Below are 18,563 nucleotides of genomic sequence, written 5' to 3' on the forward strand. Positions count from 1 at the left end.
TGGCGCCAGACAAGGGTTCTGGGTTGAAATTCAGCTCGAAGAACGAGTAGCTATGTGGCCAATGATTTAATGTGTGATAGCCTATGTGGGACTCTGCTATTGGACAGGCTCGTTGTATGAAGCTAGGTCTGCCGGTCAGATTTTCAGCTGCTATGTCACTTTCAACCCATTAACGCATGTTTGTCTAATCTGGTATAGTGACTGCCACGTCCATACGGCGGAGGCTGTATATTCAGCCAGCCACACGATAATAGCCAGCATTTCAATTGGCGACTACAATAGCCACATTACGCCACACATCTTGAGAAGGATGACTGCATATTCCGTTTTTTGCAATGTCAGGGTTTTCGTAGGCCCATTCATTTATCAAGCGTCGAGTATAAACCCACTGCTCTGCTCCAACGGTGAGGAGGCGGCGCCGAGAACAGAACCTCGAAACCTCATCTTTGTGCCTGGGCGCCTATTAGGGTCAATCTTGGATTTTCTTCATCCTCACTAAGAGAGTCCGCCATATCTCCTAGCAGTTTCCGCTATTATGGCCGAAAGCCGTGTCTCTGAGAAGCACTCCTCGCCCGAGTATACAGAACTCGACCAGAACGAGCAAACACACACCGATTCCTCTCCCACTCCCACAAAATCCCGACCAAGGAGATTATTCAAATACTGGCCTCTCTTACTCGCTCATACCGCCGGCTGCATCGGCCTAGCCTTGGCGCTGGTCTTTGCTGTCAACCATTACAATGCCATCGACACCTCGACGCCACGCTACAATGGTGGAAAACTGCGTCTCAGAGTTTCCGACGTCACAACACTGGTTTCGGCCGGGCTAGTTGTCATCAAGTTCTTCACTGCCGCGTGGGGGGCCATTGCGGTATGGAGATGCGCGTACGAATTGACGCAGAACCCCGGAGCAGCTCTCAGTCCGAAACAACTTTCCTTCATGACACGATATAAACTGCCTCCCTGGACGAGGTATCCCTTCAGTCGGCCAAAGGGATTTCGCAGCTGGGCGATTGCCTTGGTTCTGCTCTTTGCAGTTCCCCAACAGTTCATAGCGCCCCTCCTCTCCGGCGCGGTGAACTGGAACCCGTCATCCGTTCCCGCAGACGCAACGGTCCCAGTGAATTCGACTGATCCGTCTGCGACTTCCGATTTCTGGTACCAATATCTAGTCAACTCGTACGCCCCCAAGAGAGCTACAATACTTCGCCTCGCCGCGGGGCTGGCCAGCATGGCATGGTCTGATAGCTCGACCGTCTCCCAGAATGGAACCTCTTTGACGGGCAACGGATGTCGCCACGTCGTCAACGACTACGGCCTAACAGTGAACTCGACATTGGCTAATTCCGTCGTTCCTTGCATCAAATTCCATAGCATTTCCTGGGCAATGTCAGCTTCTGAGATCCCGACTGCAGTGGCTGACCTGGTTACATCGAACGCGGAGACTCTCAGCCTCTTGAACGACACCCTCTACCAGTACACAAATCCTGGACATGCTGTCCTCTTCAATCCTGACAAGCTTTGGGACCCATCCCAATATGGGCTCCCAGAGGCCACCCTCTTCTCCGGTCCTCAAAGTCTAGGTCTCCTCATCGCAAACCAGTACACGGATGATTGCAAGGGCCTTGATGTAAACAACTTCGGGGACGTGGACAAAATCCCACAGTACAAGTACGGCTGGGCTCTAGGGACCTGCTTCATCTTCGCCAATGTAACACTCAGCGCCGGTGTGACTACCAGTAAAGTGAGCACCTACGTTACGTCGCGAGTGGTCGAAGATCAGACCCCCATTGACGAGGTTGTATTGAAAGCAAATCGCTGGGTCCAGCAGTCCCTCTGGCTCCTCCCGGATCTGATGACCATGGTATCCTCTATGAACTCGACTCTGCTTCCGACTTGGGACAATATCGATCATTACGCCGAGAATCTCATCCGCCAATGCTATCTGGCCGCGTGGGATAGTTTTCATCGGTCGTTCGACACAGATGGGACTGTATCTCCCGCAACACCTCGAGAATCTAGGGTCCAAGCCACCGTCTCTAATTCGCGCGTGATTTCATGGCTAGCTATTTCCCTACTTCACACTATCGGCGGTATTTTGTTGATTTCAATGCTCAGTAGGCCCGAGCCAGAGATACCGAACGGCGAAGATTCTGCGGGAAAAGAAGATTCTGCAGGAAGAGTAGGGGGAACGGAGGCTGGAAAAGATATTATGAACAACCTCGCAGCGTTAAACTTCTTGTAGCTTCGCCATTCCAACTTGGTCTTTTCCATAGACGTGGATGTGGCTAGATCTGCATTGATAACAACACAACGATGTGTTCCTCGTGTTGGAAAGCTGAATATGCCCTACTTCACAGTTCCTCTGTACAAACTATTTGATATAGACCAGCTTGCACATTCTTATTATACAATTGACCTGATGAAGAGTTATTCGATATCTACTCCACAATTGCTAACATATCTCACTCCTGATAGCCCAAATCGCTTCTTTCCGCATCAGATCCCCGTGACTTCATGTTATAGGTCTCCTTCTGTCATGATGGTGAGCTCCAGTCTATTCGCGTTCTCTTGCCACACTAAAAGTCTCTTCGATGTCAATTATTATTACCCTATGGCTGTTGGCTGGGGCATTGCGGACTCGTTAACCTTTTCTCCTAAAGCTCCACTAGAGGAACAGACACCTCGGGCCATGAGGACTTGCCGAGAAAGCCGAAAGGAACCACAAATTACTTTGGTCATTTGAGCCGTTGTACTCTGTAGTGCAGTGGGATTCGTGGGGGAGTCTGTGGGAATGACGTTGACATCGCCTCTCCCCCTCTAGATAGACCGCTTGTACAACAACAGTTAGACTACGCTGTATCATCTGGGGTAACTCCACGTCACTTCTGCATCTCAGCATCCCCGCTCGCTAGCACGGGTAAGCACGCTCGAGTCAAACAAGCCAAGAAGCCACACCGCGGGGCGGTTTGAAATCGATCCGTCTCCCCCGCGCTCAGGACCCGGATCATTCCCGACTACCGGCAATACCGAGGTATGGAATCTAACCAATGAGTCGATCCCAGCTGCCCAGTATTGCAGAGGATGGAAGAGCCTCGGAGGTGGAGGTCAAGAAGCGGTTTATACCGTGTAATACAAGCACAGATCGTGACATATAAGGAAGTACATCACTGAGCTGTTGCCGTCTTCAACTACCTCACTAGATCAAATTCAATTTTTACAAACTGTCGATTCAACTTACCTACCTGGTATCTGTCCCGTTGTCTATTCGGACAACCATCTCAAAACCCCAAGTTACCCTTGACCAAAATGTCTCTACCTATTATAAGCGTAGCCGGAGGTGCCATCAGTGCGGCTACTAATCCCGTACTCTCTGGCTCTCTTCTCGCCTTTCTGGCGTACGGCCCTCCCCATCTCGTTGAGCGGCTTCTCCGTTTTGATGTGATGGGATACACCCTCCAGGGGGAGGGCACCACCACCGTACTGAGAGTCCTTCTTGGGCTGGGACTCGTCAAGACTCTCAACAGAATGATGAATTCATGGGCAACGACCAACTGGCATGTAGCCCCGATCCGCGGCTGGCAATGGAACAAGGAAATCGCCGTTGTCACTGGCGGCTGCAGCGGTATCGGAAAATCCATCGTTCTTGGCCTGATCAAGAAAGGGGTGAGGGTTGCCATTCTCGACGTCATGCCGTTGCCCCCAGACCTCGAGAGAGAAAGCTGCATCACTTACTGGAAGTGCGACATCACATCTGCCGCCGCCGTTGCTGAGACTGCTGCGGCTATCCGCAAGACTCTCGGTCATCCGTCCATTCTCGTCAACAACGCGGGAATTGCCACACCCCACTCGATTATCGAAACCCCCCATGGCTACCTCCAGAAGATCGTCGGCGTAAACCTGATGGCGCTTTGGATAACCACCAAGGAGTTCCTACCCAATATGATCATCAAGAACAAGGGCCACATCGTTACGATTGCGAGTCTCGCCTCGTTCACCGGGATGCCCCTGGTGGCAGACTACGGGGCGACAAAGGCCGGGGCTCTTTCGTTCCACGAGTCCTTGGTCAGCGAAATCAAGACTGTATACAAGTCCCCGGGCATTTTGGCGACTGTAGTCCACCCTTTTTATGTGAACACCAACATGACGGCTCAAATAGGTGCTTCATTGGAAAGGCAGACGGGGGGCTTGATGAAGCCGGAGGCTATCTCTACTCCAGTTGTCAAGCAAATCTTCAGCCGGCGGGGAGGTCAGCTCATTGTCCCGGGCAGGCTGTCTTTTTTAGCTGCAGTGAGAGGGTGGCCCAACTGGGTGCAGGAGGTCATCAAGGACAATCTGCCAAAAACAGAGTGATCTGTCTTTCTTTGCAGGGGTTGGCCAGGTAATGCAAGCAAGAATGGCTTTTGCGACAATCATCTGTAGGTCGATTGTATATCCGTTGATGGAATTCTGTACGTCGGGATTTGCCTGCACCAGTGCTATCACTGCAATCTCTGCAATTCTACCGTTAGAATAGTAGATATTTCACCTCTCTCCGCTATAGGTAGCATAAAACTGTATTCGAAGAGGGTTTGCCACACAGTCAATCACAATAACATGTCCGCTTTAGTTGCTGTATATTAGGTCTAGTGATAACAGAGCCGCAGCGGTAGTCAATAGAGGATAAATAAAGTCCATTCCTGTAGCGGAGCAAGGGGAAGTCACAGGGCATGCAGCTCCAACATGACAGCAGGACGACCCGTAGTTGAAGATTGTTCCAGAAAGGGGCCTTCACGAAATCCTGGGGAAACGGTGGTATTTCGAAGATGTTGAAGTGGACTGAGCCTCACACGAGACTAACAGATTGTGGGGTATTGCGGGGTATTGTCATTAGATTGAGATTAGGGAGTAAGTTTGGGTGTAGTTGCATTGAATCTTCCTTGCTGCAGGTTCTCCACGTAAATAACACCTTATCCCTGACTCCCAACTACGGTAATAACTCAACAAGCTCGTGCGACGTAGCGTCGATAATGGTGCCACAAATGCACAAAAGCGGATAGAAGATCAGCATCGTCCGCGTTGATCTCCCCCTAGACATATACAAGGGCTTGATATTGAGGGGGCCTCACCTCTATCTAGTCTAGCGTATCCTAGGGTTACACCGTTCCCGACTCGAAAAGGAATCCGAGTCGGGTGTATTACATGATGCGGCCCGATTCACGTCAACCTCCACCCAAACTGCATCGTGGTGGAGTTCCTTGTGCCTGGTGAAGCCCGGTGACGTTGACGGTCTCGGGGTCGGGTTCCAGAGTTCGTCCGGTACGGACAAAGGCGTTGGCTTGTGTTTACGCCTGACCGCGGATTCCACCGAGCGGCCGCCATGATACGTACGCATTGCCGTTAAATTCGTAATTCACCATGAGCGAGTCAGCGTTTCTCATCACGGGACGTGGAATGCTCTGACGATGACGCTGGGTGGATGCATTGGGCCACAATGGATTGGATTGGCACATTCCTTCGTAGCAGGAGCAGTGGTCACGAGGATGTCCGAGATAATCATAGCCTATCTAGTTTGTAACGGTCTTGGCATCTTAGAGGCTATATCTGAAGGAGGTTGGCGAAATGCCCTGTTCTTCGTGACATTCAATCCCGCCCAACCAGCATTCCCACCTCCAACCACTCCCTCTTATCCTTACTTACCTGCCAGAGAAGCTCTATTTCGTTGATTGAGTCTCACAAACTCGCCGGCCTTGCGCGAGCCTTCTGCCGCCTCCTCCTCAAACCCCATGCTCTTCCCCACCAAAATGATGTCGTGTGGGCAGTGCTCCGCAATAACCCACTCAATAGACGTTCCCGCCCTCCGAAACTCGTCGACTAGTCGAAGGTTATCGTGGAACAAGACCTCTCTGCCCCCTGTATGTACCCATACCGGGGCCTCAATCTTGAAGGGCTTATACGGCGGCGAGATGTAAGGGTCCGTCATACCGACTTGTCCATCTCCAATCAACGCATACGCACCCCAGCATGGGAACGAGGGGTCCAGGTAGTCAGACCGGTAGTTGGGAGACTGTGTAATCTTTGCAGGGTCCAGAGCAATGGAAACATCGCTCCACGGAGACCACAGCGTCACAGCCCCAGGCCACGGCAGGTCGAGTTCGGTACCAAATTCGCTGATGTATCGGAGGAGCCCAAGGGCGAGGTTTGCGCCGGCAGAGTCGCCGCTCAGCACGATCTGCGACGGTGGGATCTGGAGATGATGGAGTAGATAGACATACGACGAGAGCGCGTCTTGCAGGGCCGCAGGGAAGCGGCCCCGAGGATTGCTGGAGAGTCTGTATTGTGGTGTGAAGACGTGCGAGCAGCCCATGTGCGACAGGAGTGTCTTTGCCGTGAAGCCTGTGTCGTTGTCTCGTCCGTCGCCCACAACATAGGCTCCGCCGTGTAGATGCATCACCACGAGCAAGTCACTTCCCCATTTTTGGTTCAGCGACGTCGGGCTCTTCAGGGGCTTTGGCGTCCAGGTAGCCCCGACCTGACCGGGCGTAATGAGAGGATCTTCCATCGGTCCCCTGTACAGCTCTTGACTGACAGGAGACATCACCACGAACCGGTCTCCTTCACTTCCAGGTCTCAAATTCAGCCCCGCCGGTCTCTGCAAGGCTGATATTTGCCGGATCAAGCCCCGGAACATGGCGATGGTAAAGGCCTGGCGGAGTGTCCATGTCTCGTCTGGTCGGCTCCTCGGGACGAGGCCATGGACAATTGCCAGTGCGAGAGAGGCGCTGAGCTCGAAGGGAGCCACGAAAACAAGACGGAGGGCTTTCTGGAGCGCATTCGGTGCCATGGTGTGTACAGCAGGCTCGAATGCGTAAGATGCGTAATTGATTGACTGAGTTGATTGAAGGAAATGACAAACGCCTGCAGGACACGGGGGTACTGGGCAAAGTGGTATATACAGGACGCGCAGAAACCTCCACCTTCTACGGCTAGGAATTTGAACAGAGAGGAAGAATCCACATCCAAGCCTACGTAATAGTTCCGCCGCCCTCATCGCACTACAATACTAGCGTGGGGGACTCTTGGGATCACGCCTCAACCCTCAACCCCTCTGAGACCGTGTAGACTTCGGACACCGTCCGATGACCACGAACTCAATCCCTCCGGCTACCGAGGTTCCTCGGGAGGCGTGAAAAGCGGCCCGCCAAGTTGCTGTTTTAAGTTTGTAGCGTTGAAAACGAGGAGTTGCTCCTTGGCTGTATCATCTGTGTGCACAGTTCCATGTGAAGCCGGCATATCACTAATCAACCCACGGATGACCAATTTAGACCGAGCCCAACATGCAACCCACTCGATTCAACTAGCTACCAAGGTAAGGAGATGCGGGGGTGCGGGGGTGGAGGTCTGGGGTAGTTGTTAGTGCTTTGCCAGAGGCGCCTTCTCGGGTTCCTCAGACTCTCCGTGTACATCATTCGGCCGACGGGGCACACTCTTCAGAGGGTGTTTCATTGAGGACTGAGGAGCTGAATGCCCTGCTTCCGTCAGGTGAAGCATAAAAGTGCAGCTCCCCTTACACCGAGGAGTTGTCTAGCCACAGACATATCTCAATACAAACGACTCTCGCAAGTCATCATTCCTCCAACGCATACAAGCCAACGTTGCTACGGCTCCCACAAGCAAACATGACGGTTAGACCGGATACCAATGGGGGGCATAACCCGTCGACTGAAGTAGAACTCGACGTCGCCATCATCGGCGCTGGCGTCTCCGGCATCAACACGGCGTACTACGTTCAGACCAAAGCACCGAAAGGTCTTTCTTACACCATCTTTGAGGCTAGAAATGCCATCGGCGGAACCTGGGATCTGTGGAAGTTTCCCGGGATCCGGACCGACTCGGACGTCTACAGCTACGGCTTCTCCTGGAACCCTTGGGGAAATGCCCACCCCTTGGCTCCAGCTGCGGACATCATCTCGTACCTGAACAACTCGATGGAGAAACATGGCATCGACAAGCATGTCAAGTTCCGGCACAGAGTCCTGTCCATCGACTGGTCTTCCAAGCGTTCGGCATGGAACCTGACCATGCAGGTCGACAATGAGATCACGACCATTCGGGCCCGGTTCATAGTCTTCGGAACCGGGTACTACGACTACCACGAGCCAATGCATTCTCCTATCCCGGGACTCGAGAACTTCGCCGGCACCGTCATTCGGCCCCAGTGGTGGCCCGAGGACCTCGACTATACCGACAAGAACCTGGTTGTCATAGGAAGCGGAGCAACTGCCGTCACCATCGTGCCCAATGTTGCCGAAAAGGCGAAGCACGTCACGATGCTGCAGCGGAGTCCAACCTACATCTCCGGCCTCCCTGAGCCAGACCTCTTGAGCAGAATCGTAAGGTTGGTGCTCCCGGAATTTTACGCCCTGCGATTCCTCCGTCTCAGGTACATGATGGACCTCTACATGGTCTATTATTACGCCGGCTTCTTCCCGAAGACGGCCAAGAAAATGCTCATCAACGACGCAGCCAAGCAGCTGCCACCGAATTATCCCGTCGATCCGAACTTCACCCCCAGGTATTCTCCCTTCGAGCAGCGGGTCTGTATGTCCCGAGACGGCGACTTCTACACTTCCATCCGGTCCGGCAAGGCCAGTGTTGTCACCGACACCATCAAAGCCGTGACTGCGGATGAGATCCAGTTGACTTCGGGAAAGACTCTGCGACCTGACATCATTGTGGCGGCCACGGGGCTGAAGTTGCAGTTCGGGGGTGGCATCAAGATTTCAGTGGACGGCCAGACAATCGATCCCTCCAGCAAGTTCTCGTGGCAGAACTGCATGGTCCAGGACGTACCTAATATGATGTTCATCTTCGGGTATGCCAATGCTGCCTGGACATTAGGGGCCGAGGTCACCTCTACGCTGCTTGTGCGGTTGTTGCGCACAATGAAGCAGAAGGGAGCTGCGGCGGCCATCCCACGAGTTCATCATCCCGAGAGCATGAAGGAGCAGTCGTTGTTCAACCTGACATCGACGTATGTTCAGGATGCTAATAGTGTGTTTCCCAAGGGAGGTGAAGGTCCATTCCGGCGAAGGCAGAATTACCCTGTGGATATTTGGGGAGCCCAATGGACCGATATCTCCAAGGGATTGGAGCTCCGACGTTGAGCCTCTACTAGGTGACTCAAATCTTTCAGGTACTGGTGATGGTTTGCGGCTGAAGGTCGATATTGTCGAATGGCAGTTTATTGGAGAGCGGCAGCAGAATGATAAGAGAACTATGTTAGTCAAATGATACAGAATGCAATAAGAATCTAGCCAGGCGTGGCATACTACTCTCCGCCTATTGCTAAATTCCCAGTGTTGAGGTATCTCATTGTAAGTGGCCAATAGTTGCACATGTGATAAGTTCCTTCAATCTCCCCATAGAGTCAATGCCTGCACTATTGAAAATTATGTGAACTATGCTAACGGGGCTGAATAGAATATCCTGACCTATGTATAACACTTTACCAAACACTCTCACCCAAGTTTTCACTCAAGCCCCCAAGTAAACCATCAACTACCTCCTCATCCACCACATCCCCCAATTCCAACACCGACTCAGCCTGGTACTCCATATCAGCACTGCCATTAGATCCGACTGTCTCCACCCCTTTGGTGGTGAATATTTCAGAGCATTCTGGGCCGCTGGCCGGCTTGTTTAAAAGACTCGCGATTGGCTGGCTCAACGACGACTTTGAGGCACTTGCCCCTCTCCATTCTTGACGTTGAAAGAGGCTAGTATCCATCAACTGGTGAAACGCAATTTCATTTTCGAGGGTGTTGAAAAGACAATCATCGAGTCCGAGAGTATATAATTGCATTTGATCGCGCAGCACGCTATCAAACGGTGAAGATTGGGTTCCCCATTGAAAAAGGGGGTTTCGACTTTCAAGGTTGTAGCGCCGACGCTCGACGAGCTCCTTCAAAGGATTCAGGTTAAGAGAGAACAAGCCTCGGAGTTTGACGGGAAAATCTGCATCCTGGGCCAGTCGACCCTTGCTGAGACTCATATCTAACACCAACACCAGGCGGAGATATGACCTGGGTTGGATAGCAAAGATATCCACCCAGTTGATACTCGAGCCCTTCATTTGCGCCCTCGATTCGTTCAGTTGAGCGAGGTTGATGATATGGCGAACAATAGCAGTGATCCAATCGACGCCTTCGTATCGAGCCCAGTATGCTCTCATGAATCCAATGAGGACGTTGAGCTGATGTTGTGTTGCCGTTGAAGACTGGTGGACGCCCTCCATTGCTGGCGGCGATAGCTTTACGTCAAGTATATTGAGTATAAGCGGCACGGTAATAAACCCCATAGCTGAGTGAGGCATCCACTGGGCAAGATCTAGGCGAAGTAGCTCTTTGTGACATTCGATAACGTCCGAAATCGCATCTTGCAATTCACGTTGCGTCTCGGAAATCCTGGATGGGTCCTTGGTGAGTGGGGAGATCATGTCACTGCCTCCCATGTCTAAATAGAGCGCTTCGTGATGGCATAGAACGATGCGAGCGGTGTGGTAGTACATGTACGTGAGGTTCATGTATAGAGTGATGGAGTCATGTCCACTAGCTTGATCGGTTTTTGGCAACCCGAAGTCAGTGCGACTTTGATGATTTTGCAATTTCGAGGCAGCTCCTAAATGCCATTCTCTTAAACCTGATTTGCATTCGTGAAGCTGAAGCAGTGAGTCGTCGTGCTCTTTCGATGTCGACTGTGGCTTGCCATTTTGAGGATATATAAGCATCAAAACATCGGTGAGTTTGATAAATAGAAGAACCGATTGAGAAAGGACCTCGGCAAGTTTCGACTTTGTGGAAGGACAGTAGACTTTCGATCGCTGAAGCTCATCTTTTAGATCGTTTGAGTTGAGAGGGTCCTCACTAAAATCAAACTGCTCTTTGGTGATTTGTACCGGACGTTTCAGTAAGAGGCCCATGGAGCGGTCTCGAATGATGCAGCACCACCAGAGTCTTTTTAGGACGTTCCGCTGTTTCGAACAAGAGGCTGATGTCATGGTTGTGTAGAGATGCGCTTCGACGAGCTTCGCATTCGCGATTGCGAGGCTCAGCCAAATGGTATTTGGCTTCCCAGACGATGACAGCGATGCTGTTGAGAGAAGGACGGAAGCTTGGGAGACAACAAGAGGTGACAAATCGCTGTCAAGGTCATAGAGCAGTTTAGCACGTCGTAGGAGTGCAGCTCGCATCGCTCGGAGATCCGAGTAACCAAGAGCCGAGACAGTGGACTGAGAAATGAACGTGGATGCTGCAAACAGCATTGCCTGGAATAGCAGTAGAGTGATGGGCTCCTTGGGCGAGTGTCTGCCATCACCGTCGTAAAGGTCCCAGAAGTCACCCTCGTTGACAATTGGTAAGATTGGATGAACATGAAGAAAGTATTGTTGTACGAATTCGTCAAGTAGAGGTCGTATCGGGACCTTGAGACAGCCTTGGAGCTCCAGAAAACTGAAATCCTCTTGTGGAATTCGATCAATGTCCGTAATCGCGAGGAATGGGTAACGACAATAGACTACTTCAGAGGATATGGGGTCGTCAGTGGTGGTAGGCCGTTGACGATGAAAGTTGGTACGGTTTGATTTGTGTAGAAACGCCGAAGGGTTGTGCGTTGGAAATATTCCCCGCGAAGCTAATGGATCTCGGATCAGCAAACACGAATGGGCAATCTCTCATAACAAACTTACCATCCAGAGGATGCCCATCAAATAAGCCCTCAAACAAGTTAAAAGGCAACTCGACTGGAGGATCTTGAGTGATGATTTGACTTGTACCCCGACAACCGACATTAGTCAACCCAAATGTTGTCGCCTCTCCGTCAATGAGAATGGGTTTCTCATCAGCGGGAGAGTCTTCATTCTCGGCCGCCACCAACTCGTCAGGCATCTCAGCGGTCTCGGCGTGGCTCATTAGCTCATCGATAGGCAGGAGTGTCTGCGAGTCATCCCTAATAGCATCATCGGTTCGGCTACTGAGGACTCTGTCAACACACGGAAGGCTTTCTACATCGTGACGGGCACCCACTACTTTGATGTCCTCCTTGCAACAAGGCAACGCTCGCTATCGAGAAAGCAGTTCGTGCAGGGGCTTCCCCGGTGAGAGACATCACAGCGGACTTTGCGGGCCCGGCAGTGGAGACATGCCCTGCTGGATCTCCTGCGAGTTCTACCGGGGGCCTTCTTGGGATGATCTTGCCTTGACGGCGTGTCTGCTTGAGCACCGGCTGGGTCCATGCCGGGCAGGAGACCTCGTTTGGCTCTAGATGTCCGGGTCGGTCCGGATATGTAATAGCGTAATCTGGGGTGAAGAGATAGACGAGGTTTAAGCTGTAGAAACGAAGGCTGTGGGTCCAGAGAGCGGGAGTATCATCCCCATATGGAGAAAGATGCATCTGGACCGAGGAAACCTGGGGTAATAATATCGATTTAAATGGCCACCTTGCCAAAGCAAATCTGAGCGGGGTAAACGATGGGTCTTGCTGAATCATCCTGGTAGTGAGTTCGGCGACTTTCCGATTTTAACCTCGGCAAAAAAAAAAAAGGAGACGCGCACAAGTTGTCAAATTTGGAGTCAGTTCCCAATCTACGTCATTGTGTACTCTTGAATCCATGGACCATTTTCCTAATTTCCTAGGTTTGGTAAGGGGTCGCTCACAACAACCAAGAGGCACGCTGAGGTTTCGGAAACATCATGCTTCCCAGAGCAAATTTCGCTGTTTACATCGTTTACATTTGCTTAGGATTTGTTAACAGTCCAATGGTCAAGTCTTGCCGAGTAGCTTCGCACCAATTTCGGCGTGTCTTTTGGCTGGTGGGAAACGGGGCCCTGACTCTGAAATAATCTGAGGATGTAGGGTAACTTGGAGATTATATCCAACATCTCTGAGACTGTGACTATGTATAAGCTTATTATATAACAGCCCTGTTAATATTTAACGCAACTTTGACGGAAGGAAAAGGTCAGGAACGACACCTCAACCGCCAACCTCCCTAAGGCTGGATGTGTTGCGATCTGCGTCTGAAGGCCGTCCGACTCGCCCGGTCAGGGCCCTGGTCAGAGTGCTCAATTGGGGCACTGTCAGGTCTGGGAAACCACTCTATCTATAGCTAACCTGAGACTTTAATTATTCAAATCCCAATTTATAAGCTGTAAATATAAAACAAGTTACTAGAGAACTCTTTTTCCACAGCTACATCCACACTTAATCCGGTGGGGACAGGCTATAGCGAGGGGCAATGCAAAGGCACTTTATTAAGCTTTCTATCTTTTATATTTCGCTTGTTACTCCGTGCCTTCCGAGCGGATCTATTTATAATAGGAGTGTATGAAAGAGGCAATTCGCAATTTGCAGGCCCCATCGCTATTCGTCCACCCGGGGTCGGACTTGACCCCGTCCATCCGATTGAATCGGTCCGTCGGGATGAAGTTTGACCGACTCAATCAACTCATGGAAGCCATCGTCACGTATGCACAACTTTCGATGCCTTACAAATTTGCAACTACCCCTACGCCGAGGCACGGAAGCATTAAAAACATAGATTTATTTATCATCGCACCGATCATAGACTGCTGACATTGAGCATTGTCGCCTGGAGTCTCCATGGGTCTCCATTTTGGGCAGGTCCTTTGGTGGGTGCACGCAACAGTCAATCGTGATGATGAATCAGGTCAGCACCAGACCTCTGCTTTAAATAGGGACAGATAGGAGCTGGAGAATGGAATAGACTCATCTACACTCACAAGCAATTCAGTGTTAGCAACCAAGTCAGAGCTTAAACCACAGATCAGAGCAAAATGAAGCTTTTCGCTAGTCTTTTCTTCGCCATCACGGCGGCAACGGCCTTTGCCACGCCCAAGTAAGTGTCTACGAATCGCCATCTCGAGATCTAAGGAAGAGGGCATTAACAGTGAACAGACCGGATTTGCGTCACTCACTAGTTGATCCCCCTCCGCAATTGGCTCAGGTCGCTAAGACGCGATACGTCAACGTCAACGGCGACAAGATCGCCTACCGACGTTTCGGTGTCAAGTCCGACGTCCCAGTCATATTCCTCGCCAACTTCCGCGCGTCCATGGACATTGCCGATCCGCTTTTGTTCAACTACATCGCCGAATCGCGAGAGGTCATCCTCTTTGACAATGCTGGCGTCGGCCACAGCGGGGGGGTGGTTGCCGACTCCATTGCGAAGCAGGGCGACACGGCCGCAGCCTTCCTCGCCGCCATCGGTGTTAAAAAGGTCAACGTTCTGGGTTTCTCCATGGGTGGCGGTGTCGCCCAGCACGTTGGTATCAACTATCCCAACCTCGTCAAGAAGCTGGTCCTGGCTGGCTCAATCGTTGGCAACGGCACCGGAACCGTCGAGGCCAAACCTGAGGTTTTCGAGATGGCCAGACAGCCCGACGTCCCTCTGGAGGACGCCTTGAAGCTGTTCTTCTACCCGTCCGAGACCAGCAGTGCAGCGGGCACCGCCTGGGCGAACCGGATCTTTGAGCGCCAGGTCAAGGGCGAAAACAGGACAGGATCCATCCAAGAGCCCGGCACGTCGTCGCACTTGAAGGCCATTTTCGACTTCACCCGCAACTCGACCTATTTCGAACAGGTCAAGACTATCCAGGTGCCCGTCTTGGTGACCAACGGAAAGACCGACGTCTTGGCCCCCACGGTCAACTCGTTCTTGCTGCAGCAGCAGTTGCCCTACGCGTATGCTCACATCTACCCGGACTCTGGCCATGGACATCTCTTCCAGTTTCCCAAGGCCTATGTCGAGTCGCTTCTGCAGTTCTGGGAGAGCTGAAGCCTGTGAGAAATGAAGCAGAGGAATCTCATGTCTGTAGTCTCCCATCATGTTGCTTCTACCTAGGTACCCTGTACACACTTTATTTCACTCCTGTATATTTAGTTATTATTTCATAGACTCAACTGTCAATTGCATTCGGCAAAGCATATTTCGCATTAAACTTTCGGACTCAAAGTGGAATTCATACTCCGTCGGGAGCCGAGTCGGGATTTTGGTCTGCCCAAGATCTTGAAAGCTGTGGTAAGGCGGCTAGAGAAGGCTGGGATATCGACGTCTTCCCATGATCTCCAAAGTTGTCAGGCAAAAGGAAGCGGGTCTCTCCGTCAGTGAAGCCCGTTGATGACTTTCTTGAAGGCATCAAGTGTGGACGCCGCGTTGTCAATGTCGAGCGCCACCATGACAACAGAAGGCCATTCAACATTCCGTTTGTCTTCCTGCCGAACTCATAGGCTGATGAGCCTAAGCATACTCATGTAGCCATCATCTGCCCGGTTCGACCCCTTGACCAGGAGATGGTAGAAAAGCCAGAAGGTACCAAGGGTTAGGGTTAGCCGGGCCGCCTAGATAAGAAAATAGGGAGGCGGGTACAGGGCAAGGACAATATTTGGACATCTTATCTGCAGTTCCATTATTGCCCTCTGTCCATTACTTTCCTCTGACCGCAACCGTCGACATCTCTGAGCAGCAAATGTTCTGACGATTAAAGACGGCAGAGAAGCCACTAGCGACCATTTATCCTAGCTACTTCTCTGCCCAAGAATATTGTTTTTAGCGATTGATTGTCTTGGCCTCACCGCTTTGGACAAGTCGCCTTCTGAAAGCAGCGGCGGAGTTGGCGCCCCAAACACTAAGGGGCGCAGAGGCGTTTGGGGCTGAATCCCTGTGATAGTATTCGCTCAGTCACTTTAGTTGCATCCGGATCTTACCAATGGCGCACATTCAATCGCCTCGTCCTTAGGCACCACTGCTGAGGCCCTCCGCTTCGTCTTTTGCACTGCCTCATCGCCTACCATCAAAGCCTGGATGCTTGATGCTAGATAAAAGGCTGACTCAAATCGAGGATTATGAAGAACATCTCGACACGGATTCATTTTATATCAGCCTTCCCACTCCCCGCATAGATGAATGAAGTTCTTGTGCACATCGTCTTCGCCCCATCGGATCTTGTCGTCTTTTTTATTTCCCATATTGTTTTTGAAAGAAGGCATTGCTTGGTCGGTGAAGCTGAGTGTTGGTCCCGCTTGTCTCGCTATCAGCCTGGCTGTGTAAGCCACGGCGTTGAGAGGCACTATGGTGGTGGCTGGGTCAGCAGACTTGGGGTGGGGACATCTTCGGAGACTAACTAAGTGCGGCTGGGATACAATTGCAATGCTGAGCAAACTTTTGCAATTTGATCTTAAAGGGATCATGGGCTGACTCGAGTTTATTCTTTAAGCCCTCAATGGCGACTTGTGGGTAGCGCCTTCGGTGTATACACATCCGATGGAGAATAGTGGCTGGGAGGTGAAGCCACGACGGCAAATGATATCAAGATGGTGACTCTATCGCCGAGAGACGCGATGTGGTGGCGCAGCTCGAGACAGGCCTAGCCAAGTGCATTAAACAATGACTTAGTACAGCTGGAAAGGCATTTTCAAAGCCACTTCCCGCTAATTCTCCCGCTTTCAGCCCTCCCTTCTGAGCTGGCAATGCGGCTGACATCCCCCGCAGATGATGCTTCGTCCTGTGGTTGGCCATCGAAAGCCCTATGGTGCTAAGAATAACTCTCGCACAGAGCATGTGGAGGGAGGACTGTGTCAGCACGCAGACCGCCCCCCGATTTCCGTCTCCCTATTAATACGGCTTACTCCCTTGTCGAGATATTCTCAGCTTCTCGGCTTACTACATCATTCTCTGTACAACCAAAATCCCGCCACCATGCGTCTCTCGAGCTGTCTTATCCTGAGCCTCTTGGTGGAAATTGGCCTAGGTCAATCTCTGATCGAAGTGAGCGTACGTAAATGGGCCCGAGCGAACCCAGCCAATAATTCCGCCGTGGCATCTGCTACCAAGTCCACCGGGCACACGCAAGGCAGCGGCACAAGGTCCACGACGCTTTCTGGCGCTTCTTCGAGCCCTACAGGCCCGTCAGTCACAGTAGACCTCGGCGGCGCGAAACTCGGCGATCATTCCAAGTTTACTGATAAGTATGGCGGGAAAGCGATGTAAGTCGTACCGAGTAGCCGCTCCACATCTACCGCATAGCTACTAACAAAAAGGCCAGTCAGATGAGTCCTCCGCCAAGAGCAGAAGCGAATTTCACCGTTGACGTCGAGGCACCTCGGGAAATCTCGACAGGCGAACTCGCCCAGCTTATGGCAGACATTAACTGTGGGGGGGAGGACACAGGTCCCCGTCTCCAGATGTTCGTCAACGACCGGTCTGTTTTCGACCAAGATCTTGTCCCTACCGACGGCACGTTCCAACAGGTGACGAGTGAGAACTTCAAGTCGGAGCCGAATCTGAGGATTAAAATGGTCCAAACCAATGGGGATGAGAGCATTGAGATTGTCGTCAAGGATGCTAAGATACAGGCTGTGGTTGGCTCCTCGAGGACGAACTCGGCTGGTCAGGGAACGGAAACTGGCGGTTCTGGTTCTGGTTCAGGTTCCTCTGGCTCTGGCTCTGGTTCTGACTCGGCTGCACCAACTGGAACTGGCGCTGCCGCACCATCTGGCACTGGGTCTGCTGGAGCAACAGGCACTGCGTCGGCTGCACCAACCGGTTCTGATTCTGCGGCGGGTAGACATGATTGTACGGCGAATCACGGCGTCTTATATCTCATATCTCTTGTCGCGGCGTTTTTATTTTAGAAGATGTGAACAGGGGCGACGGGTGGTCAAAGTCCAGGAAATCGGTTAGACTGGACTTTAGACTGGACTTGAAGAGGTCGAGGAGGCGTTCTGGCCTAGGTGTCAGCTTGTAAGGGGTTTTGGGAAGACTACAGGGACACAGGTGATCTACCAAGCCTCTGGGGATTGCGGGGGAGGTCTCCTGTGAGTTTTGCTATCTTTCTACCTCTGAGCAAGCTGCCTCTGATATGGGATATGATACATAGGTACTTGCAAAGTTTATTCAACTCCAGTGCAGTTTTTGTTACTATAGATACCTTGATAGGCCTGCCCTGCTTCTGAGTGTGAGTGACATCTGGCCTATGTATGGGACGTCGCCGCCTACCCTATACTAGAACTGAATCAACTAACCGCCAGTGTTGATAGCCCTCGATTCGAAAGGCGACGCTGGTTTTGTAGGCTAGGTATTGAATATCGAAATCAACTCAGTTAGTTTATCGCTTTCACGGTCCTCCTTCGTCTAGGGGATCAGTATGGAGGACTGAGGTAGTGTAAGTCGCTACCAACTGCGCACGGAGGGGTGTAGTTGGCTGCAACGAATGCCGAGAGCCCGGACAAAGATCAGCCGCATAAATATCGACGGTCAGAGGTAGTCTGAAGCACAGCCCTAGCAAACTCATATAACAGTGGACAGTTACTCTTAACATTGCAATTGTCAAACCTTGACAACATCGCTATGGTAAGGCCTCTGAACTACTACTGCGCTTAGGACTGGGTATATAGTCTGTATTAATAATAATAATAATATTATTTCTTTTTTACTAATAAGGCTTTAATTCCTTCTTTAAGTATATATATACTAGAGTATTCTAACCTCTTAATATCTATACGGCGTT

The 18,563-nt window shown here is 51.4% G+C and overlaps 7 protein-coding genes across 7 annotated transcripts; 5 read left to right on the forward strand and 2 right to left on the reverse strand.

The window, feature by feature from the left end:
* Positions 1-535: 535 nt before the first annotated feature.
* On the forward strand, positions 536-2,245 carry BGZ61DRAFT_367769 (uncharacterized protein; the record flags this gene model as incomplete). The annotated part of the gene is made up of 1 exon (XM_046241819.1): positions 536-2,245. One exon carries the CDS (start codon positions 536-538, stop codon positions 2,243-2,245), a length of 1,710 nt encoding a protein of 569 aa, XP_046096697.1.
* Positions 2,246-3,309: 1,064 nt separating this feature from the next.
* Positions 3,310-4,353, forward strand: BGZ61DRAFT_539260 (estradiol 17-beta-dehydrogenase; the record flags this gene model as incomplete). The annotated part of the gene is made up of 1 exon (XM_046254771.1): positions 3,310-4,353. The coding sequence occupies one exon, from the start codon at positions 3,310-3,312 to the stop codon at positions 4,351-4,353; it is 1,044 nt and encodes a 347-aa protein (XP_046096698.1).
* A 1,318-nt stretch (positions 4,354-5,671) lies between these two features.
* BGZ61DRAFT_367890 (esterase) lies at positions 5,672-6,823 on the reverse strand (the record flags this gene model as incomplete). Its single annotated transcript, XM_046241837.1, has 1 exon — positions 5,672-6,823. The coding sequence occupies one exon, from the start codon at positions 6,821-6,823 to the stop codon at positions 5,672-5,674; it is 1,152 nt and encodes a 383-aa protein (XP_046096699.1).
* An 835-nt stretch (positions 6,824-7,658) lies between these two features.
* Positions 7,659-9,146, forward strand: BGZ61DRAFT_367763 (monooxygenase; the record flags this gene model as incomplete). Its single annotated transcript, XM_046241817.1, has 1 exon — positions 7,659-9,146. The coding sequence occupies one exon, from the start codon at positions 7,659-7,661 to the stop codon at positions 9,144-9,146; it is 1,488 nt and encodes a 495-aa protein (XP_046096700.1).
* A 244-nt stretch (positions 9,147-9,390) lies between these two features.
* On the reverse strand, positions 9,391-12,411 carry BGZ61DRAFT_522950 (fungal-specific transcription factor domain-containing protein). The gene is made up of 3 exons (XM_046252567.1): positions 12,063-12,411; positions 11,726-12,009; positions 9,391-11,670 (listed from the first exon to the last, which is right to left on the reverse strand). Exons 1-3 carry the CDS (start codon positions 12,269-12,271, stop codon positions 9,488-9,490), a joined length of 2,676 nt encoding a protein of 891 aa, XP_046096701.1. The 5' UTR covers positions 12,272-12,411; the 3' UTR covers positions 9,391-9,487.
* Positions 12,412-13,832: 1,421 nt separating this feature from the next.
* BGZ61DRAFT_539264 (Alpha/Beta hydrolase protein) lies at positions 13,833-14,833 on the forward strand (the record flags this gene model as incomplete). The annotated part of the gene is made up of 2 exons (XM_046254772.1): positions 13,833-13,894; positions 13,954-14,833. 2 exons carry the CDS (start codon positions 13,833-13,835, stop codon positions 14,831-14,833), a joined length of 942 nt encoding a protein of 313 aa, XP_046096702.1.
* A 2,125-nt stretch (positions 14,834-16,958) lies between these two features.
* Positions 16,959-18,151, forward strand: BGZ61DRAFT_142833 (uncharacterized protein). The gene is made up of 3 exons (XM_046237293.1): positions 16,959-17,040; positions 17,100-18,011; positions 18,094-18,151. The coding sequence occupies exon 2, from the start codon at positions 17,104-17,106 to the stop codon at positions 17,686-17,688; it is 585 nt and encodes a 194-aa protein (XP_046096703.1). The 5' UTR covers positions 16,959-17,040; positions 17,100-17,103; the 3' UTR covers positions 17,689-18,011; positions 18,094-18,151.
* Positions 18,152-18,563: the final 412 nt, after the last annotated feature.

The sequence above is a fragment of the Ilyonectria robusta genome (genome assembly GCF_021365365.1).
Source record: "Ilyonectria robusta strain PMI_751 chromosome Unknown BGZ61scaffold_33, whole genome shotgun sequence".
Taxonomy (NCBI): Eukaryota; Fungi; Ascomycota; class Sordariomycetes; order Hypocreales; family Nectriaceae; genus Ilyonectria; species Ilyonectria robusta.

Bases quoted from the DNA above. Each gene is read 5' to 3' on its own strand.
- BGZ61DRAFT_522950 (XM_046252567.1), bottom strand. From the start codon at position 12,271: ATGGACCCAGCCGGTGCTCAAGCAGACACGCCGTCAAGGCAAGATCAT. The intron at 12,010-12,062 runs GTGGGTGCCCGT...CAGAGTCCTCAG, and splicing joins GCAAGGAGGACATCAAAGTA to TAGCCGAACCGATGATGCTA. The intron at 11,671-11,725 runs GTAAGTTTGTTA...GAGATCCATTAG, and splicing joins TGATGGGCATCCTCTGGATG to CTTCGCGGGGAATATTTCCA.
- BGZ61DRAFT_142833 (XM_046237293.1), top strand. From the start codon at position 17,104: ATGAGTCCTCCGCCAAGAGCAGAAGCGAATTTCACCGTTGACGTCGAG.